Source organism: Meleagris gallopavo, chromosome 10 (assembly GCF_905368555.1).
Source record: "Meleagris gallopavo chromosome 10, MGAL_WU_HG_1.1, whole genome shotgun sequence".
In the NCBI taxonomy this organism is placed as follows: Eukaryota; Metazoa; Chordata; class Aves; order Galliformes; family Phasianidae; genus Meleagris; species Meleagris gallopavo.
Genome location: NC_139413.1, coordinates 26919697 through 26943950, shown reverse-complemented (window position 1 = coordinate 26943950; position 24254 = coordinate 26919697). Strand labels below are relative to the sequence as shown.

General features: G+C 43.9%; 1 protein-coding gene across 10 annotated transcripts in view; it reads right to left on the bottom strand.

The window, feature by feature from the left end:
* The window catches only part of PATJ (PATJ crumbs cell polarity complex component), a 142999-nt gene that overhangs the window by 49311 nt on the left and 69434 nt on the right, over nucleotides 1–24254 (bottom strand). For all 10 annotated transcript variants that reach the window (XM_085231934.1, XM_085231937.1, XM_085231935.1 and 7 more), the window contains one exon: nucleotides 6530–6726. In XM_085231934.1, coding sequence (XP_085088060.1) covers nucleotides 6530–6726 — 197 coding nt within the window. The remainder of the gene's footprint in view (nucleotides 1–6529; nucleotides 6727–24254) is intronic.

The window sequence follows — 24254 nt, the reverse complement described above, 5'->3', positions numbered from 1 at the left end:
TCTGCAGATTTCATGGGGAAACAGCACGGCCCTCAACACCCCCCCGTGGCCTTCAACACTCCCCTGTCTGCAGGAGAATAGAAGCCCTTTCCCAATTTGAGGCAAATCAGGTGCCTGCTGTCTTCCATTGCCATGCTCGGCAAGTGGCACCTTGACAATCACAACAGTAGCTCCAAGATGAACCGAAAGCATACTTGGTATCCTATCTCAAAGACCACCCGTAGTGTAACATTCGAAGTGTTTCATTAACCTCCCAGCAGCTTGGTGCACCCTCATGACCCAGCCCCTGTCCCTGCCTGCTGGCGGCCTGGAGATGCTGACCTGACAGCAATGTGCAGCCACAAAGGCTGTAAGCAGAGCAGGAGGCAGCCAGATGTGCCACACCAAATGTAAATGAAGGAAAAGCTGTGCTGAGCACCATGGCAAAAAGGCTGTGCCAAGGAGGCCAACAAAACCCTCGAGGAGCCTCTCAGCTGCATCCTGATGGTTTTCAGGTTTAGAACTAAGCTGAACCAAACACGCAGGCAGGTGGGGAAGGAAGCATCCTTCCCCTACAGTGAGGATGAATGGATCAGTCTCCAGTTCTGACAACTCAGACTGGAATAAACATGAAGGTAACACTGCTCCATGGAAGAACAATTTTTACCTGCCTGCTACCAAACCCGAGGCAAAGCATTTCTTTACACGAGCAGCTATTCTGTTCCGGATGAAGAAGAAAACAATGTGAGTATGGAAACTAATTCAAGGCCACATTTCTATTTTGTTTAAAAAGAGACAAAAGATGACATTGAGATGAGTAGCATACATGACATAACTGTCAAAAAACCCTCACTGGGAGCATCTTGATGAATTAGTGCACCTTGGAGCTGCAGCAATCCCACACCCCCCAAGTGAGCAGCCTGCTCCATGGAACTCTTCGTCTTTTCCTCCCACTTTTCCTTTACAACATAATATTTACATTCACATTTGATACACCAATGCTGCTTAAAACAATATGGATAATGGACCCCAGGAACAATTTACCAGCGATTACAGCAGGGCTTCTCATTACTGGAAATGTTTGTGTTGGATTTAGGTTTTGTGTTCTTAGAAGAACTTTTCACCCAACGAAGAAACAACCTGCCTTGTGTCAGCAGTTCAATAACCAACGTGAGCACAAGAATCATATCCCCAGTGCCTGATTATTCACATAGATTGACCTGCAAACAATTACCAGCCCGCGTCTGGCTCAGAACCTGGGGCACAAAGAATACCTGGGCTGAGCTTCACCTTCCTGCACGTTTAGTGATGTCATTTGTCCCAGTCCTCCAACAAAGTCATTTGCTGGGAATGCTGGATGCCTTACTAATTGTTTGTATTTAGTTACATTACCATCAATTTTTTGAAACAGCAGGCTTCTTCGATTAAAATTTATTCTCTTTACTCTGGCTAAATTAATGCTATTCAGTAGATACATCAAATAGTCCAAAATTTAATTAGCTCTGAGCTAGGTCTGTAAGTTATAATTATTTAATTATACCAAAATGAAAGGGTAATCAAAGTAATATATCTCCACAAGGTTTTGGACTGTTTCACACAGCTATTACAGCCAGCCAAAAATATAACATTGTTATATTTTTATTTCTTTGTAAGGTCACTTTCTTTCACAAAGTATATCAGTGATACTCCAAGCTCAGATACCACAAGGAAGAGCAAAGCACAAAAGCTTCCTTAAATAAGACAAAAAGGGAACATCCAGGGTTTCAGCAGCAGCGCCATTTTAATCTTTCAAATTAAATGAAGGACCAACCAAAGGAGTGCTTCACGAGTCAAATGCTGTCTGTCTGAGCTTCACTTCTCTCTTTAAGATTAGAAAAGAATAACAAAGGTTTGACCAAACAAAAGAGAAAGCTGGGGGTGACCTCATTGTGGCCTTCCGGTATTTAAAGGGAGTTTATAAACATGAGGGAAAACGACTTTTCATGCAGGTAGATAGTGATAGGACAAGGGGGAATGGTTTTAAACTAGAGGACAGGAGATTTAGATTGGATGTCAGGGGCATGTTTTTGACTGAGAGTGGTGAGGTGGTGAAACAGGTTGCCCAGAGATGCTGTGGATGCTCCATCATTGGAGGCGTTCAGGACCAGGTTGGATGGGCCCTGGGCAGCCTGGTCTAATATCAGATATAGAGGTTGGTGGCCATGCCTGTAGTAGGGGGTTGGAACTTGGTGACCCTTGGGGTCCCTTCCAACCCGAGCCATTCGATGATTCTATGAAATGAGGTTGGACTTGATGATCTTTATGGGTTCCTTCCAACTTGGGATATGATTCTATGAAAAGGAACAAACAGATCTAAGCCTCAGCTCCTCGTTAAGTGCCTCTTTACATAACTTCATGGAAAGACAGGAGAGCAGAAAGAAATCCATGAGTGCACTACAGGTACAAGGTCAGATCAGGATGGAATTAAGTTCTATCCCTGATAAGCCCAGCACAGGCCTGCAGCGGGCTTTATCACATATCCCACGCACACAGCTTTGTTTTACAGTTTCACACACAAACACCCAAACTAAGAGAAAAACATTTTAAAAAAACCCCAATTGTTTGCTTCTCAAATTCTAACTTGCAGAGGAGAAACATAAAATATGGGTATTTAAAAAAGAGCACTGTTGGTTTTTTTTTTTTTTAACTATGTGGCAGTAATGAAAACCAATAAAATGGGTATCATCAGATTTTTATGAAATTCAAGTCAAATAATATCCCAAAGCTAGCCAAAGGAACTGGCGCAGCCTTCTGGAGTTGTTATTCCTTTGTAACAATGCACCAGATTCCCTCTAATCACAGGAATCGAAACATTCTGAGATTTAATCAGATTCTCTGAAACAACAGGAATAATTTCAAAAAGTTTCTTATCAAACACACCCAAATCCAAATAGGCAGAAGGAAAACAGCAGAAAGGAGAAATGCTGTTTGGAGTATGAATTCTTTTCCCTTTCCCAGATTTCTCCCCTTCTCCGGGAAGGGGAACACAAACCTGGGGGTTTACCTCTGCCCAGAGAGCCACTGGCTCCACAGCTTCATCCTTCAGCATCAGCGGTCACCTCGCAGCACTAACCTCCACTGATAGCCTAGATGCAAAGCTCTCGTGAAAAGCAGTGGCATCTGATATGAAAGGCCAAGAGGACAGCTATTGTTCTGCTGTTACCTTCAGGAAACAAATCTGAGAACAGGAACAGAAGCTGAGAGTGTTGTGCTGTAAGTAGGAATTTAAAAGGTCACCACCAGAGTTAATCATTCAGGGCTTTTCTTATGGGAGAGCCCTTCTTCCCATGTTCAAGCTATTGCTGCTTTTGATGGATGGTGCTGTTTGGTCCAATCCAAAGTAATTATAAATCCCACAACAAATGAATAGAGTAAAACACCAACCTGTCTCCATTCTAAGACAGAAGTGACACGAGTTTGGCTGGACAGCTCATTTGTTTGGGCAAAATACTGACATATCTGATGTGCAGCATCACTTCTATTTATCTAAGATTCTTGTAACAAAATCCCAGGAGAAGCATTCAGCATGAAGGCCCTCTGGCTTTGAGGTACCAACAACACAGCACTGCCATGAATTGTCTCAAGCACAGCTGCCTGAAGGTGGCTCCTTCCAGGAGTGCTGCATCATCCACTGCTTCCTTCCAGCGAGATAAGCAGGGCGGCAGAGAATCCCAGCATCAGTAACTCAGCACAGCAGGGCTCTATGCAGCTTGCTCCATTAATAGAACACAGTTGACACTGAGCGACAACGATGACAACAGTCCTAGGGTGGGTTATTCAGTGTGAATAACACGAAGCAGAAGGGCAGAGCCTGCAGCACTCAGAGCAGCGGGGCTCAGCACCCCAAGACACCATGCAGTGTGGACACCTGCACGAAGCTGTGGGCCAGGCAGGGGCACTGCAGATGGTATCTTTGACTGGAAAAGAACCAACAGATCAGCACTACTTGCATCATGTTAAAAATACACTGTTCTGCGCAGGGTGCACGTTCTGTCTTGACTACTTTTTCCTCCATGAAAGGCATGAGAGGATGATATCACCGTCTCCCTCCAATGGCACAGCCATCCAAAGTACATCACTTAAGACTCACACTCAAAACTTACGTGCAATCTGAGGTGCAGTGATAAATATGATTAAAAGATTCCGCTGGAAAAGAGTAGAGGGTTGTCTACCTGCTGACAAACAGATGACATTTTGGGGAAAATGGCTTCAAATGCTACCAAGTGCTTGCCAAGCCCCAAAGCTTTCTATCAGAGGACAGCAGTCAGCCTGCAGGCAGAGCCATGCAGGGAAGCACCCCCCCAAGGAACAGAATTTGGTTCTCCAGCAACAGGCAAGGAACCATAGGAGCATTTCTGCACCTAAAGGCTGTACTCATAGTCTAACTCTGAACCTTTAGCTAGAGAAACCCAAACAACCCAGATCTGCTACCTCCTACGTTGTCAATGCTTCAGGTTACCACTAGTGCTCTTCTAACACTCTTTGTTGTTTTAACTGATGCTGCAAGTAAAGCCACAACCCCTGCATTGCTGGCAAAAAAGAAGCACAAAGCCACATTCCTACCTCAGCAATGGGTAGGCTTCTCAGGTATTCCTAATGCTGACTGAAATGGTCACTGAACCCAACAGTTATTAAAACAGACTCTGCCAGTATAAACGCCCATTAGTTTCATTTCGGTGCTGCTCACATATCACACTGAAATGCTTTGAAAGGGCAAAAAAACAGAGCTGTGAACGATTGACCACCGGTGTGAACACGAGACGTCTGCACATGAGTAATGCGCAGCCTTTTCCTTTGTACTGCAGGATGTTTTGCCACGGGATACGTACCCACCAGGGACCAGAATGAGATCACCACATCCTTTCACACAACTAACCGCACTCTGCCCACCAGTGACACACCTCCCATTCGATGGCAAAGTTCACCGAGAGAGGCAGTTACTGAAACTTTGAACTTCGGTTTATTTGAAATGAGACTGCAAATGTCACTCTTTTTTCTTTTCCTACGGAAGAAAAACAACATTTCATCTCCATCTTGGCAGGGAGAGGAACGAGGGCAACGCAGTGTTTTTGGAAATGCTACTCACAACATGGCTCATGCATGTAAATCCTGAGCCTCAAGGTACATGTGATTAATCACAGATGGGGCATCTTGCAAGTACAGTAATACTTAACATGAGATCAAACACACGCCACGAGGAATAACTCATGAGATATAAGGAAACCTCTGTGGATCCTTCTTTGTAAGGAAGTGCATCGATATGAAAAGCTCTTTCACGTCTCTCTTTAACGACCTCTTCTATGACATACACAGAGCAAAGCAGTACCTTCCAGTTGGTGTGCGGTACCTTCCAATTGCTGTACACCCAGAATTCAACAATTCGACTTTTTCCAACTATTAGAGTCAGGTGCCAGGGAAAGAAAACTAATTTGAAGGAGAAAGTCATTTATCTACACTATTTCAGCAAGGTACAGACCTTCATACCATTCATCACACTTGAAAACATAATAATAAACTTCAGATGGTGCTATTATTATAGCAAAACAAGCCTTTCTTGAACCATGTGTATTGAAAACCCGTAATCACAGAACTGCTGGAAAATGACAAATGCTTAGAGATTTCTGATTGCTCCTGAGGTATCCCCAGGAATTCCAACTGCTTTTTCTCAAGTCAAGAAAAGTGAGGAAATTGTTGGATCCCTGATGGCACCGTGAGTTGCTGAAAGATCAGAAATCACCACCCACGGATAGCAGTGGGCCACCGTACACCTGCTCTTCAGTGAAGGCTTCCTTCTAGAGGAAAGATCCCAAACAATGGCTAATTTTTTAAGCTGCTGAAGCAATCAAAAACCACTGCAGGTACTGCAGAAAAGTGTTGTTTTGCAACAGTCAAAAATCATGAGATACAGCAAATCCATCCAAAATGAAGGAAAGGAGAAAGGAGGAAAAAAGGAGACAAAATACCCTACAAGCTGCTGAGCTCTCTTGCCTTGTGTCGGATGCGACTAAAGAAAATAAGCATTCTAACTTACACCAGAATGAAACAGATTACAGCACGAGATTTTAGCTTATTTTCAGAACGGGGGATATCCCCGTCATCTGTAAAAACACATATGGTAACTTTGAGGGTGTTCAGATTTTTGTTTTGTTTTATAAATGTAAGGTGTGAATTTTCTTGCAAAACCACGCAGGCACTACAAGGACAGATTTACTATTCTCTGCCTGCCTTTCAACAGTCCCTCACCGTGTGTAGCTTGTGAACATGCTGAGAGCACAGACCTCACTGACAAGACATTAGCTTTCACAGGCCAATGATTTTTGTTTTGCTGAGAACACATTTACCTGCCAAAGGCCAAGTTCTCAGTTGGCATAAATCAGTGGAGTTCCTTCCCTCAGCCACCTAATTCCACTCACAGGCATTATTTCTTTATTTAAGGTTCAAATGATAGCCTCACATATGCCTCTCCCTCTTGCCATATGAACCTTATTTAGTAGTTAAAGGAAACACTCACCTCTAGAAGCTCATCACCAATATGCATCCTTCCATCCCGTCCTGCAGGTCCATCTGGATTGATACCAACTACAAAGATGCTCATACGAGATCGGTCCTTGTTGCCAGCAAGGCTCAGCCCAAGCCCATTTTTGTCTTTCTCAAGCTCAATAATGTGCAGCTCTCCTGGTAGATCTGCATATCGTTGCCTGATCTTTTCTGCAAAGGTCAAGAAACATGAAGTTACAAGATGAAATAACTTGCATGTAGGTTCTCGAGGGCACGCAGAAACATGCTAGAAACAGATAGCTTCTCAGTATCTATATTTTAAGAGGTCTTTCCAGCACAGAATCTGAAACGACATACGATGTACCTAACCCCTGTGTTCCCTCCACAGATCATGTCACCAAGAGAGATAACTGAGACCGCTCATAGCTGTGCATCTTTAGCCTGGGTGATTTTGGACTGTTGCAAACCACGCAGTTGTCTCCATATCACTAACACTGCCAAAGAAGAACACTGCCAAACATGAGAACTACACTGCTTTATTTGTACAATGGCTGGTCCTGAAACAAGAATCTTTTGAAAGAATGGCAAATGAGGGAATTCCGATGCCACCCAAAATTTATCTTATAAAAACGATCAATTCAGGCAACTTTCAAAGTTGGAGCTGGTTAATTAACCAGTGCAGGCAGCTGAAAAGCCTAGATTACAGACATACTGCAAAGTCACATCTAAAAATACAGCCTTTTCTTGTGCTTCTTTCTGGTGGTTCAGGAATATGCTCACAATGCTCTGCTTACCTTTATGTGCTGCTGCGCAGATGATTACTCAAAGCAGATGTTAGAGGCAATGCCCATGAATGATTATATTTTTAGATGATACTAAGGCAGTTACTTGTCTTTCATCTACATTTCAACCATTTCTGTGACAGAATGCAATACACTCACAAAGTTATTTGGAGCACGATGTGTGCCTGTGGAACCAGGTATGCTGACGGTTCAACTTGAATGTCTTCTGTTTTCAGCACTGGCAGACAAACATTTCTTACTTGTGCTTGTATGCACAGCAAGGGTCATTTTTTTTTGTGTTTGGTCATCCTCTGCAGCTCTGAAAGGCAGCTCCCCGGCCCCACCTGCATCCCACCTTACGGCTGGGCCACGCTTTATAAATGCAGATCGCTGTGTTTTGCTGTGACTGGGGATCACCTTCAGTATAAAGCCCAAGGTGAAAGAAACTGCTGCATTATGCATTAAGGAGAGTGAGAAGAGATATTACATGCCCAGCCATATCCCTGAGTCAGCAGCTGCAAGACCAATATTAGCTATTACCATTCCACCGCAGGGAAGCACGTTTCGATAGCACGATTTAAGCACGTTTCCATGACAACACAGAAGAGGGGAAGGAGCTGGAGAAGGTGAGAGGGAAGCATCCCAAAGTGAATAAAAGCTGGAAGAAAGAGGACAAAGTAGAGGAGAGCGCAGCACAGCCCGCTGCAGGCTGCTAAGTGACCGTACCATCCCAGCTCTGCTCTCAGGGTCCTTTCAGCAAATTTCCAGCTGCAGCAGCCCTTCCAATTCAGCAGAGACAGAGGAATGCACTCTCATCTCCAGCCCATTTGCACCCCAGGGCATGTCCCATGCTCCGGGCAGCATGGCAAGAACCAACTCTCCTGCTGCTGTACTTATGGGCATTTTCCTGCCTTGCTCAAAACCCTGGTGACCTGAGTCTAAAAGCCTGGGAGGCGTGTGCTAAGGGTTAGACATTATCCCTGGAGAGTTGAACTTGTAAAGCTACACGTTCAGAGGTCTGCACAAAATCAGCATATCATAACAAATTAGAAACCTCACTTGTTACTATCAATTATATGCCAAAAGTTCATAGAACTGCATTAGACAGTAACCTATGCAGCTGCGTGGCTCTTCAATATATTTCTTAACTAATGGGGTCAAAATGTAATTAGGGGAGTGATTTGCTACTCAAGTTTTGAAAGTGTTATTTTCCTGCTTGGAATGCAGGATGCCTCCTGCCCGAAAGCAGCAAGGGAGGAAGGTCTCAAAACGATGCTCGTGGAAGCGCAGCAGATGTGAGCAGAGCCACGCACGTCCTGCTCTCACCACCACAGTTTCACCTTCTGTTGCCATTAAGCCAGTCCCAGCCCTGATGGCCACGCAGCTGCTTCCTGCCTACCACAGCTGGAGGGCAACCCAGACAGGTTAGATGTTTCCCAGTTGTAAGAAGAGGACAGAAGCAGAACTAAGTTTTCTTAGAGAATGCACTTGTTTGGACAAGAGGACCCCCCAGAGGGATGCTGCTGACCATTGCCTTTGCTGCTTGCTCTCCGTGGGCAGCACATCTCAATCCCATCTGCTCAGAGCACAGTAAGCTTCTATATTGTCAGCAAGGCGTAATGCACCTGTAACCTCTGCAGGGCTTCCTGCTGGGTGGCACAGAGTCCGTCTTGTCACTTGGGAAAAAAGCCAGTGGCTCATAAGTACGTGTACAGTCCTACTCCATCCTGGCATTAGACTCAAAATGAGTTTCAGTTGTCCAAAAAGTAGTAGGCAGGGCAATTGCCTGGGGTGAGGCAGCCCCAGAAAAGGCCCTGATGTGCTTTTGCATGCAGCCAGGCTGGTGCTGACAGGCTGGTGCCCAGCTCAGCACTCCAACTGCCAGCAGTCCCCACTGCATCCTGCTGCCAGCCTGGCAGGAGGGCACGATGCCCAGCATCACAGGAGACACCGCAGGCGTGCACACAGTGATGTGCAGGGACAAGCAGGGTCACTCCGCCTTTAAACCCGGATCTCCCTGCACTGAGCACTCTGTCCCATCCTCCAGAAGCAGCAGGGGCTGCTCCCAGCGCCGCCGTTGTGTTGCTCATCCAGCCTACACACAGATTTCCTTTGGGTACCCAGCTGACTTCTATCATGCTGGAATCATATTCTCAGTTTGCCTCTTAGTAAGAATCTCATAAGATTATTTTAAACAAGTATTTACTGCTTAAACAAACGTGCATCTAAGGCGTCTTCTTTTTAATGCCTTTTTCAGCTGCTCCCCCCTTCCAGCTGGTATTCCTTTCCAGCTCTCTGCCTAGCACTGGGGAGCCAGTTAGCATCTGCTTTTGCAAAGAATCCCATTATCTGCCTTCATTACCAGATCCCTTACACAAGGCAATTTAATTCTGTTGTTACTGCTGTACACATGGGACGCGGTGCTTCGTGCCGGCGCTGCGCCGAGCGGTTTCCACCATCGGTGACAACACAACTATCACAACTTCTGCAAACACAGCACCCGTATTTAACCAGCCCCGGTTGGATCCTGTTACTTTAGAAATACTGTGCAGACATGATGTGAACTAAAAGCACAGGCACACTGCAGTGATCGCTCCCACAATAACATTCCCCAGTTCCATTAGCAGACAATTACATTTCAAAAGAGAAACACTGGAAATGGAAGACAACTGCTTTCAAACAATATACTGTTATGCTGCTGCATGTGTTTCCCTGATTCAGCCACTATTCCTACTATATAAAATGGAGAGATAAAAGAAATAAATGGGGAAGATATGGCCAGGATATTGGAGTTTGCATGATGTAGTACTGCAACAAACGCACATTTAATCTGTGCTGAAAAAAAACAGACCCAGCTTCCCAGGAAGGCAAGAGGCTCTTTAAATTGCAAGGACATATAAAGCATTGCAGAAGGCTGGGGAGCCTGTTGCCCAAACCTGCCGAAATCTTCAGCTAAATGAGCTGAAAGGGAGAGGGAGTTCTTTTGAAAACGGTGTCTCTGCGTGATGCAAATTAGAGTCCATCTAGAGAGGTAAAAAAGAAGAAAGAAACAGCTCTGGATGACTCAGCCAGATGATTGGTTTTAGTATCAAACACTCAGTATTAAACCTGCCCAGGCAAAGCAGAGAGGAAAGAAATAGAGGGTGGGGGGGATGCACCACAGAAAGAAACAGATGAGATTTGTATATAAAAGGTGATGCTGAGGATTTTCCATTCCTTTTGTGTTACCTCAGATAACTATTAGTGACGTATGCTGCCTTTTGGAGACTTTACCACGGTCTTATTTAACAGCCTGCATTCATTCTAATGGTTTCAGCTACCATTTTTATCACATAGCACATAACCTGGCCACAGTCTGAGGCAGCAGTGCTGCAGCACCACGGCTGCTGGTTCTGCTTTAGTAAAGATAGGCATCAGAATGCAGCCAGCATCCTCCAACAGAGCCAGCCCTGCATATCAAACAACTAATTCCCTTCTTCATTTCACTATAAACATTAAAAAAAAAGAAGTAGGAAGTCCCTTGAAAGCTAACCCTCAAGCTGTGAGGGCAGCGTGTCTAATTTACTGATTACAATTTACAAGAACCTAAATAAGCATATTTTAAGGGACCGTAATTGAACAAATGGGGTTTAGAATTCTCCCACTACTAATAATATAATAAGCTTATTGTTTTAATCTTCCCACTAGCCCTCTATTCAGCTCCGAGGAGGCAGACAGTTTTTCAAACCTTATCTCAAAAGTGATGCACTCATCTGTTTTCATAAGCTTCGAACTGACAGAGAGAAGATGATTTCTGTAACGCTTTCTTAAACTCCGTAAAATCACTCATACTCCTCTCTCACCGACAAACACACGAGGGGAAAATAGGGCAGATCTATTCAAAACCAGCACATCTAAATGGAAGAGCCAGACACTGTGCTACGGCCAGTCCTCCACTGAGCGGTGAGAGGAGGATGATGTTTGCTGGGGCCGGCAGCTTTGTAGGTGCAGTTCTCTGCAAGTGGGTGGCAGGGAGCAACCCTGGGCTGGACTGGGGCAGCCAAGGAGTTCCACTGGGGTCCAGAAGTTCAGCATCTCCTGCAGTCTCACCTTGAAAGCCATCCCCCCCCTCAGTGATGCTTTGCTTCATGTACACCATTCAGAAATCATTTACCAATGACTCTTGGAGAAGAGCAAAACCCAGCATTCCCATTATTCTCTGTCAAATACTTTAATTAATGCCCATTTCTCAAGCCTGAGTTTGCCATACACACAGAGCTGCACGGCTGACTTCTCCCCTTCCTCCCCACAACACCATGCACCAAAATAGTACAGCACTGCTTTTGAACACACGAGGAGAGCACAAGCACAAGGTGCTGCCCAGCCTTCTCGAAAGGAGCAGGGACTGTGGGCTTTCCTACCCTCACAAACACAACTCACTCAAGCTCCAGTGAAAACAAGCATCTCGCTCTCACAAGACGGAATCCTTACTCTAACGTGAGGACTGCTTCTTTTGCATGTTTGAAAGATTTAGGGCATTATTTGGGATCTCTGAGCTCCTTCTCTTCCAACAGCATCCTTCAGCTCAGGTTCCCATCTGCTTTGCTCCTTTCACACCACGCAAATGCTCACAATAGCTTTGCAGATGGCCGTGAAAACTTGTCCCTCTTGTCCCTCACATCACTCTTCCTATGAGAGAGGGGAGAAGACCCCACCAGTCATTTCTAACTAATTGAGGAACAAAGGTACAACGAGCCTCCATAATCCATAACAACTACCATTTTGTTTCGTTCCCATGAGCAGCTGACATTTAGAAACAGTTATCATACATTTTTTTTTCTTCCCGCAACCCAGGAGTTGTAACAGCCAAGAGAACAGGAGAGAGAAGTGGTGCTCAGCCCTGGCTGCAGCCCAGAGCATAATGGAGCATCACCATTGCTTGCACCACCTCACATCATCGTTGCAAACAAATGGAGTTTTGCCATCTACTTTTCCCCCATTTCAAACCCAAAGCTTCTTCTAGAAGCTGTTGCTTCTTTATACAAGATTTAAGATCCCTGAGGAGGGAAGAAGGCATATTTTATGTTTTTCTGCTTTTTCAGTTAGATGAGAAGCACATAACGAGCCTATTCGTACTGATCCGAGACCTTGAACGCATTGAAGATATTTAGTGAACGTGTGCTAAGCAGAGCATCCTGATGTGAATAATTGCTAATTATATGGGAATCTCCCCTCCTCTGCACAGAATACTTCCACTCATTTGCCTTGCAAATTAGACATTAACCCTCATTAAAGCACTTGGGTTCACTCAGAAGCGATCTCTGGGAGCCACAATCTCGCAATCAGGCACTCACATGGAGCACTGGCACTGAACTCGAGCTGATGGTCCCACCACCCACAGCCTTCTGTGGAGAGGACCGGCACAGGCTGCCCACGTGCACCTCATGCCCTGCTCCATGGCTGGTACAAGTGGCATCCAGACAGGAGACAGAACTGGTTGTCTCAGCACATGCTGCCACTTGGTGTTTGAACGTAGTCAACAGAATAGAACAGAAATAGCAACAAATGCAGATGGCAGCAGTGGCATTTTTCCTTAGACAAAGCCCACCTTGAACATACAAATAGTCATGCATAAAAATATATCACAACATGGTTGATGCTCAGACCCACAAAAGGCAGAGGCACTTTAAACCAGTGACATCCAGAAAAATGGGGGAGCCTCCAAAGGAAGCTCGTGCAGACTTGTTTTCAGCCGTTGAAGAGGTAACTGAAAAAATCCCATAGAAAAATATTGCACTGTGTAACACTGCTCTTCGTTCTGCCATACAGCATACTCCTCTGAGGCCACAATACAACAGCTGCCAGCTCCCCAGCTGACCGATGGGGATGGCACCGAGCACCCTGAGAACAGAGCAGGTCCTGCTCTGCTGAGCTGACCCGAAACAGTGCTCCAGGAACCTAGGACATCTTCACATCGTAAGACACTGAGAGATACTGATTGCCATCTGCAAAGGCTCAAGGAAACCTCAAACAGCTCAAAGAACATGTGGCTTGTTGTCCTGGCCTCTGCACTGTGGCTGCTACAGCACACTGTCAGCACTCTGTAAGGATGCACGATGCACACAAAACCAGACTGCCCAACAGAAGACATTTCAATGATCTATATCACACAGAAATTTTGGAAACAATCTCACAACTGGGATAGCAATTTCTTTTCTAGGCAACTCTTTCTGGTAAGAGCAGGATTTCTGGCTTGCCTTGGCCCACCTTGTCCTGCTGGCCTCCCAGTCCTTTCTCTCTGCATGCATCTGAGAGCTGCTTCTTCGTCTTATGGAAGACTAAGCATGCCTGGGACTGAACAGGGAGTACTGGGTGAGCTCTAAATCCATGGCTTCTTTGCTTGCTCACAACATCGATAAATTATCATTGCAACATTTAAATTCTCTCTCTCCCTTGACAGTAATACAGTGTAACTTGAGCTGACGGTATTTCATCTTTAAATAATGATGTTCCCACAAAAAGACCATGGCACAGTTATTATCTCGGTATCTTTCTGCACCAAGCCTAATTGAATTGAACAGCACCAGAGTACAGTCAAAAATTGAAAGTTTGTTACCTAATGAAGGCTCTGCAGAAGAGCCCCAAGTAACTGGAAAAGGAAGCAGAGAACATCTCTCAAAAGCCAGGATGCTGAGATGTTCTTTGCACAATGAGTCATGAACCTCCAACAGGAGCCTGAACCTCCTCCATCTAAAGGGAGACAGGATGTAAAAAAACAGGAAGCTTTCAGACTTAATAATAAAGGTTTTGTGACCAGAGAACACCACCTGTACTGATGAGCCCAAAGATCTAAGGAAAGATCTTCAAGGAAGATTTCCAGAGAAATTAACTGCTGCTGGTGAAACACAGATCAAAAGCCATAAAGCTGAAAACACTGCAGTAACAAGCCATAGCACCACCCACGCTTGGTGAACTGGCTGAAGACCATGCCATGGAGAAACTGTTCTGTGTTGGAGGTAAGAGCAGGGCAGAAAGGAACACAGCACAGTACAACGGCTTGCAGCACAGCCTGGCATTGCAGCAAAGCAAGTGACACACTGTGTTGGCAAAGACTGAATTCAATTTTTATATATTTAAAGAAAAAAAAAGTGACAGTGGCCTAGGTCTGCTTATGCAGGAGTTTTTTTAATATGCTGTGACAACAATTAGAAAATATTGAAGTTAGATGAGTCATCCAGATTTGGAAGGCCCTAGAAAACACCCACATAGCTATGCCGGAAAATGCAGGGAGGAAAATGCCTTACATCAAGAAGGCCCAAGAAAGAGAAATAGCAATCAGCTATTTTACACATTTTGTTCTAAATATATATTTTCTTCTTAGTTATTTTGCTGATTGTTACAAGGTTGCTTACCACTAAAATACGTTTATCTCCGATAAAAGTTGGTATTCATATAGTCTGTTCCATCCTTATGCCAACTCTGGGGATAAAACTCTGTGGAAGTACTTAAGAAAACAAAATTTAATGCACATCTGTTGAAATGCTCAATATTTATCACCTATATCAGATATTGAAAACATTTCTTACGTATTAGATATTTTTCCTGGTGATACACAACATTTGAATAGGAAAGGAAATTAGAATGCAATTAAAACACAAGCAATAGCTTTGTAACAAAACAAAATAAATATGCCAATTAAGACTAATAGAAGAAAACTTTTTTTTTTTACTGAAGTATGCTTTCATTTAAAACTGGAACATTAAACAACAATATTGTTGCTCACAGCAGAGAGCAGCCAAGGTTGTATGGTGATCAAAAGCATTTCTAAACAGCCTAATTCCCACTTTGTCAAAGACTTCCTCTTGTCTGTGCTTGGGCCTTCACCAACACCTTGTTAAGGGAAAGTGCCACACAGGGACTGCGGAGGAGGTTCTGCCCTCACACACCATAGCCACAAACACTTCCATCACTTGCAAACTGACAATTCTCAACTTCACACCCCTCGTTTTATTCACAGGCTGGACAAGAAAAATATCCTTTTCCAGCTTCTAACAAGTTGTTCAAGTTTGATAAGCTATTTTTATTCCCCCTGAATTAGTTGAATAAGCTACAGATAGAACAGGGCTTTGCTTCAGGCAGCTCTAGGCCCCGATTTCTCCCAGTTCTCTAGGTGCACACACACATTTCCCATTTTATTCGTGTTGTTTAAGCTATTTTAATAGATTAGAGGTCGCCATTTAAAACTTACTTGGTGCATTTTAGGACCCGCCACGCTTTTGCACAGGATCTGTGCTCTCCCATTCCCTCTGCTGCTGAGAGGTCAGTCTCCAAAGGCCATCCCTGTGCTGTGTTTTGGGGTGCTGCACACCCAGCCCAGCACTGAACAGCTCTGGGTACACAGCCAGGAAGCCATGTGTTAGATAAAAACACGGGGCTAGGATATTTAGAAAGAGAAAGCCTGGGTTGGTTCTAGGTCCTGGTTTCTTTGAGCTATCAAATTGCACTTGAATTACATTTTCAAGCTTTTTACAACATCAAGGAATGCTTGGAGGTTTTGATTTTCTCTCAAGCATAATCCCGAGTTTCCCAATGTCATGACTTGCCTTTGATTGCTGAGGTAAAATGAAGAGTGAAAATGAAAAATGACTGCAACACTGGCAGTGCTGGAGGCTTCCAGCTCTATGCCTAAAAACAAAATAAAAATGTACTGCAAATTCACTCTAAAACCTCTTCTGTTAACAAAAATACCCACTAACAATTCTTCTACCGTGTCTTTCCTATATCTGTAGCTATCACATGTATATCCTGTTCATGCTATCTAATGCATTCATCAGAGCATTACATGTAAAACAGATAGACAAGCTAATGGTAGAGCCAGCAGCGGGCAACTGCTGGCTCACTACACAAAGCTTCATGTCCAAGATGAGGCAGGCAGAGAGAGACCTACTCCACATCTCTGAGCGAGGTTTCTGACACATAGCTCAGTGCTTCTGTGGTGTGCTAGCTGCAACGTGGGGCAGATGTGCTCCAAACCAGCTACCGAGCTACGAAGCTGGGCCAACACGAGAGCTGGGCTGCACCTCCCACCTTGAACACAGCCCCTCGTTCCCCTCCTGCTTCAGAAGAAGGAATCTGCAAATCCCCACATACACATTTTAGCTGCTTTTCAGCCAGGTTCAGCTGGCATAGGTGCTGTGTAGAGCAATCCTTACACAGCCCACAGCTTCCATCACTTGTTTTGTGCTCAGCCCACACGCTTCACTTCTGAGTCGGCGCCTCAGCTCAAACTGTACACCGAAGTGAAGACCTTTCCTAGCCTCACAGAGGAGAAGAAAGCAAAGCATTCGAACACAGCACTCTTACTTTTAGAGCATGGGTTTAGCCCATGAGAAGTTCCATGTGAAGCAGAGTTGGAGGAGAACACCCTCCATCCTCTGTGAGCCTGTGCAGGTCAGTAACCCAGAGACCATTCCTCAGCTGTGGGGCACAGCTTTCTGCTGGATGATAGAGCTGGGCAGGCTGAGGAAGTGAAGGGCAACAGGCATTCAGCATGGGAAGCAGCCGGGGAGGATGGGAGCAGGGACTTGCCTGCTGTGAGACTGTCTCGTATTGAGGAGCTTCAGACTGAGAAACAACAGAGCATTAAAGGAGGATGATAAAGACTTTGAATATAGCTGAACAACTAAACTGAAGAAGCAAGATTTTATTGCTTACAATTATTTTAAATTCTCTTATGTGATATAATCTGAAAATAAGTGTATATTCTCCGCTAACAAAGATTCTTCTGCCACAGAAAGCATCAGCTCTGTAAGAACTGGGATTGATGTGCCAGAGCACATTGGTGGCAGAGCAGCTCCTACACTTCTGCAGCCAGCTGCTCTCCTCCAAGAGCTGAGGGGACCTGGACAGATGAATGGATAATTCGTCCCCACGCAAAACCCACCAACTAAAATCACTGTTAAATCAGAACACGGTTGTATATTCTTCCCAGGTAAATCATTTTTCTTATTTAATCAGCTGTCCTGAGAGTCTCTTCAAGCAGTAAATCCGCTTTATGACATCATACAACCTGATAACTTGATTAAGTAGGACAGCATTTTGTATAAGAAAGACTATCTTGAAATTTCTAAACCTCTTCAAAGCAGCAGACCTAATTTCTCACCATCAACGAGTGAAACAAAGTGAAGGAATACCGTCAGACACCTTTGCTTACAGCACATTGCACCTAAGCAGCGCTGAGCAAGGCTTTCAGTTCTCTGCAGAAGAAAAATAAAATCACAAACAGAGAATTTTAACAGGTTTCTCAGTACCAAAAATATGTCAACAGGTAACGAACAGCTTCACTTCAAAGTATTTAATGAAATAAAGATATTAATGCATTAAGCTTTGGGCATTTTTAAATGAGCATAATTATAATCAGGAAATTGATGATGTGTTTGCAAAAAATACTTGCAATATGCCAAGCGCTCTCATTTCCCTCTGGCAAAAAATAATAATAAAAAAAAAAATTAAAAAAAATCCATCTCCAAGGATTTATCCAAAGAGGAAGAGCTGAAGGGATAAACTCCACCGTATTAAATAGACTTATCCAATTCTGACTGGAGAAGGAAATCAACTGAGAGAGTGAGTTAAAAAAACAAATGCTCCAGGGAAAACTGAGTGGGATATGGTGGTTTTTACTGTAATTCTTTCAGCTTGATATTCAACTGATGTTTTCTTTCGTGCAAGTTTAGCCTAAAGAGGGATGACCCAGAGCCTTTCAAGTCTTGCTCCTCAAGAATAAGCTGTCATTTTTATAAGCTGGAAACCCCTGGATCCTGCCTTTAATATGATTTTATGTTAAAATTCAAATGGCCATCTAACCTCTAGAAACTGGCTCCAGAAGGATCAAGATGCTTTGTGTATCTCACATGGCCAACCGAGACGGCCAACAGACTAACCAAGCTGCAACAGACAGCAAGCCTCCCCATCTGCACTGCAGTGGTTACGCTCAGATGTTTATAAATAACATAAATTTAGAGTTTAAAATATAAAGTTAAATTCTAAGGTGGTAAATCATTTTATTCTGCTTCCTTATTGAAACAAAGCTGTGTGTCCAAGCTTCTGTCCCAGCACTTTTGAACCTGCTGGCCAGTTTGATGCAGATCTGATAGTGGAATAGAGGTCTCAAAGGTACTACAAAAGGTTTGCAAAAATAGGCAGCTGTGCAGGGGAGAAAAATCTGATAAATTCCCAGACTGAGGGAAAGGCCTCAGTGTGAGATCACACTTTATTAAAGCACCACAGAATTCACGAGAGAAAGCCCTTAGAAATGCTCGAGTCACACAGAAAGCTTAAATCAGAGCTCACACCTTCCTCAACACACTCAGGTCAGCAGGAGACACACACCTGTAGGAATCCAGCTTCATTAGCTGCAGCACTCACACAAGTGCTCATTAAACTCTTCACAATTGCACTCGGCTCCTTGCTGTGGCCAGCACCCAACTGTCTCAGGTACCTGTCCTCAGTTACCCGGGACCAGGCAGTAGTGCTGGAGCAGAAGCACCGACCCAGCAAGGGCTGGTGGAAGGGCTGCACTACGGCTTTGCCCCAGTGCCAACAGCTGCAGTGAGTTCTGCTGCCTTGCCCTGCCCTTCCCAGCAGGCCAGCTGCCCAGCGTGTGCCGCCATACGTCCCACCAGCTCACCGCACCACAACAAACTTCTAGCATGCACAAAGAAGGGTTGCCACATTCTGTGAGTGAGAGGCTTTGCTGTGCTCCCCACGCCTCACCAAATCCCATTCAACATCATCCTTGGCCTTCACTCCTCTGCTGCCTGTGCTCATCCTTGCATACAGCTCTACTCGCTCCCTCATCCATCAAGTCCTGGGCTCATCTCATTTCTTTCCCATCTGCTCTTCCCTCATCCCTCCGGTGACACCTCGCTGACTGCTCACTGTTCTGTCGGGCTGTTCATTTAATGGATTTCTTCCCTTGAGAAACAGTTTTTCAAAAATCACATCTTCTGCACCTAACAACTCAATCCTGGAACAAGGTCTTGCTCTAAAACTGCTGCATTGCCTATTCAAAAGCATTAAAGATACACAACAAAACGATACTGTGATAATCCTCAAATAACCTGCTGCATCCCTAAGAGAATAACAGGTTACAAAATGGAGGAAATTACAGCTAGACTTGATGCGATTTAAAATTAACTTAACCTTTTTGGTTCAGAACACGGCGTGTATTAAAGTTTACAGTTTAGCACAGGACAAATGCTCAGGTTTGAAGGCACATGTGGTGCAGGAATACTCTGATGTTGTTTGAAGGTACAGCGAATGCTACTGCTTGCTGTCTGCTCCCAGAGCACCAGGAGGGATGGACACCAAATAGCACAGTACCTTTAAGAACCGTTTGGATGGAGTAAAAGCTCTGCTCTCACAGTGTAAAGAGGCACCACTGAATTCCACCTGCAGACACAAACGAATGCCTTGTGCTGACATACTCTGTGGAATTTCCCTCCAATTACTCCTAATTCAGGTATGTGGTTCCACTCTAAGTAACAGAGTGTTACAGATATGAGAGCTTATGTTCAATATCTCCTAATACTCCTAGGATTGTCACACCATGGAAATGACAACTTCCCACCTCATTTATTGAGCACCTGGTTCGTAAATTTAACATTTATAGGTCAGAAAATACTCCTTAAGCTGGTGGGCCTGAATTCTCAGATAAAAGATGAACTGTTTATATAGAAGTGATAGCTAACACACCTAGCTTTCAGATAAGGGATAAGAAAAGACCTCTGAGAATACGTAAAGCATTAAAAAAGTTGAAGAGACTTGGTGTCAACAGAACAATCACAAAACAGTATGACAAAGTCAAGTTTTCACCCCAGAAGTAACCCACGGGTAACTCTGCCACCTGGCAGCAATGCACTCATCGCTGGAACAAGAATTCCCAAGTTTGGACTGCTTGGGCACCACTGCTGGGGACAGCAGAGGCTGCTGGCTCTGTGCTGGACTACGTGCACACAGAAGGATGTGCAGAAGTGTCCTCCTGCACACTTAAGCTCTGTCCTTTCCTCAGACAACAGCCCAGCACTCCTGTTACGTCCTCCGTTTTCCAGTTGCACTTTTAAAATCAACAACCCCCATTCCTCCTTCCTTTCCCTCCTCAACACGACCCCAGCCAATGATGCTCATGAATCCTGAATCACAGCTGGAGGTCTGTGGGTAGGCGGCCGAGAGAGCTAGGAGCACACAGCACCAAGATGCTATGGATTGTACCTGCCATGCCACTTGCCTGTTGGAAACACCTTCCTGAGGCAAAATGTTCCCTTCTGGAGCTGCCCAGCTGGAGTGGTGGTATCTGACAGAAGCACCTGCCCCTTGCTGCTGGTGGGTGCTTGGAAGGCCCATGCAGAATGGGAGCCCACACTGGAGCTGTCTGTAGAGGGATGCCACTACGCCCGGCGTCCTGGGCTCTGGGGTCTCTGCTCCTTAGACCTTCCCTCCTTCCCTGTCCAGCAGAGGTTGCACTTCTTACATTCACAGCAACAGAGATTTGCTGCTCCTTTGACGGGGCCCCCAAAAAATCAAGGCTTACATATTGCCTCTGGTAACTTTTTTTTGAGAGAAACAGAGACAGGCAAGCTCAAGCTGTGATCTCTGAGCGCTCATGAGGCAAGCAGAGGTGTCTATCAATACCCTAATAACAAAAGGCTCATTGTTATTTCTGGGGTAGCAGAAAGCACTACCTGTCCTCCAGCCCATCACCACAACACCTCTTCCAACTCAAAGACAGTAGAGGTGTTTTGAATTCACTAATATAACTGACATGTTCATCTGGGGTAGATATCAAAGCCTTTCACGCACACGTCTTCTTCCAAGTGTCATTTAATTTAGCAGTTGTTTTCAATGTGCATGTGACCACTACATGCCACAGAACCATTCTGAGTAGCCTGTCACAGCACACTCCAGCTAGCATACCTACAGAGAAATATTTTGGATCGCTTTTCAATGCCAGCTAGTCTCATAAAGAGCGATTATAGTCTCACAAAGCAGAAGGTAAATTGATGACTAGCCCCTAAGCCACTGCATTGAATGGGGGAAAATCAAGTCTTAAGACGAGGGAGAAAAAAAATACTTCAACTTCCTCAAACAGTTAAAGAAGTTATTCTGGACAGCTGTCTCAGTGACTGCAGTACTGTGGAAAATTAAGTAACATCTGTAATGAATAAAATTATCGTCATCTCACATTTTTACTTTCCCTGCTGTTAGAGGCTCGTTCCCACTACATACTTGGAGGAGTTACTGTTTAAACCAAACAGACCATTTTGGAACAGAGCTATTATGCAAACAATGTACTCTGTATTCCAACTAAAAGCAATGCTCTGCTAGTCTGGACAAGGCACGATGCACAAGTAGAGCTCATTCTATTTTTTTTTTTTTTTTTTGGTGCAGTTGATCAACAATAATTTATGACGGTAATGATGAAAGATACCTTCCTATCTAAAAATCAGACATTTAAGGATATAAGCACATAATAACCTTTTACAGGCTAATATTTGTCTTTCATTTCTTTCTTTCAACATTTGCATCCTTTCTGCATATTTTTAGTTGCAGGTCATTGCAGTGATATTAAGTGCTCTTCACTGAGCGATATGAAGATGTACCTGTATCATCATCTCTTAACAAGTTTGCACAGCAATACCTGCGTATGCAGATTTATACCACAGATGTTATCTTTATCTCTGAGTTACATGAAATTACTTATCTGTGACACCCGAGTAAGATCAAAGATCCCGAGCAATGCAAGCTTCCTGCACCGTGCCTTAAACAATTTAATAACCTTAAAGCATCAAATCGGGATGTTTCATGCCTTGCATTTTAATGCTATTCTCTGGATACCTGGTTTGTGTTGGTAGAAAAGATCATACCTAAGAACAAATGCAATCTAAGGCAATATTTAAAGATTAGATTATCCTTCATTGCAAATAGCTCGTTTGTTTATTATCACATTGCTTGCTTCTTGTTTTGCCTCTTTATACCACGAAAATGCTGAATATTCAGTTTAGATTTCCCAGCAGCTTTTTATTTTAGTCTAAAAACATTTACCTAACACATCCTTAACAAGCAAAGTGAAGAAAATTCAGCCATCTGTCTCTACATTACAATAACAGTTATGGAAGAGTAGATTATTCTATACAGCAAGAAATTTAATGCTAGGAATTCTTATACTTTAAGCACTGGCGTGCTCGCACCAGGTTTGTATATAAGAATGTTCAGCACCAACACACAGCAGAAACAATGATTTATAAGGAAACAGAAGACAAAATACATTAAAGATATTAAATGCATTCAATACTCTAATCATGCTATACCTCCATGCTTCAAACTGAGAGAAGAAAAAAAAAAAAAAGAAAGATCCGTGCCATTATTTTTTTCATCTCCAGCACTTCCCTAGTTCTAAAATATCACTAAACATACTCAAAATGACTTGCTGGAAACAAACACAATACAGAGAGAGATTCGAATCCTTACCTGGGAAACCCCCTTGTACCATTGCTGTACCAGCATGTACTTCAAGGTATCTGCATTCCTGACAAACATTCAGTGCTGTAAGCAGCTCAAATCCTCATCATACACAGGCTCAGTGCTGTCTTTCTTCTGACGACCTTGGGCCTATTTTTCTGAGATTTTTCTCTCCTTAAGGGCAAACCGTCTGTCTGTTTCTATTATGAGATGCCATCAATTATATTAATTTCAAGCTACCCACAAGCTAACAGTTACATCTGCCAGCAGATGAAAGCTGCCTATGCAAGCATGCAGGGAGCAGCAGATCCCTGGTTTCCCACATCTGACCCACTGATGCTCCACGGCTGCTGTTTGTGCACTGCCTGGCTGTGCTAGCATTCAAATGACATCTCTATCCCCAACACGAGTCACCTCAAATGGTTGTTTGTGTCACTGCGAGCTGCAGGTACTGCCAGGCTTAATGGCCCTCCGCATGGCAGAGGAACGGTTAATGGGTGTTATTTATCAAAGCATCCTTCTTACACAAACAACAGGGGTTAAAAATTGCATTCCTCAGTCAAACGGCTCCCCTAAACACGCTGTTTACCAACGCTGCAAATCCTGCAGTTTCCCAACACTGAGATGAATTTGTGGATTTTTGCTGCTGGTTTTTAGCGTGTCAGAAAACAAAACCCATCTGTTACTGGAAGCACAGGAAAAATTCAAACTTCATCCTAACTTGGATTTTACTGTAAGTCTGATTGAGCAGCATTAGTTTCATGGCAAAAAGCGTGCTGAACCGAAATATTGAAGAGAATCACAATCTCTCATTTAGTAATTAAAGAGATAAAACATCTTTCTACATTTATAAATACACTCACTCATTTGGGGAATTCCTTACTAATTCTCTGTTCCGAACGGCACATTTAAATTAACTCAAAATTCTCAGTTATTTTGGTAATGCCATTAATTTGTTCATTTTTAAAGATCATTGTCCTTTCTTTAGAACATGTATCACAGCACACACAAAGCCATCTGTTCACTGCATTATGTACAAGCACACAGTAAAGAAAAAAAATACAAGGAGTCCCAGCTGCAATTTTACTATTAATTCATCAAAAAAGTAATTTCCTTTTGCAGTACTTCATCAGATGCTGAAAATTGTCCACGTGATTCACAAATGCAGAAGAAAACAGCACAATTACAGAAACCCAAACTAACCCCCAACCCCAAACTGCAGTGACACCAACACTGTAATCTATCCTCATGTGGCACAGCAGCTTGCTGTCTGCCTGGAATGCACAGCCCTTCTGGATGCTCTATTAGGGCTGGCTACAAAACTTACATATTTTTAGCTAATTATGGGTCAGAATAAGAAAAGGAAAAGCAGATTAGCAGTACAGTCATATTAAACAGAGATTAACACAGCAAGAAAATAAAGTCACTGCTCTATTTGTCTAATCCTGACTCCTGCACGGT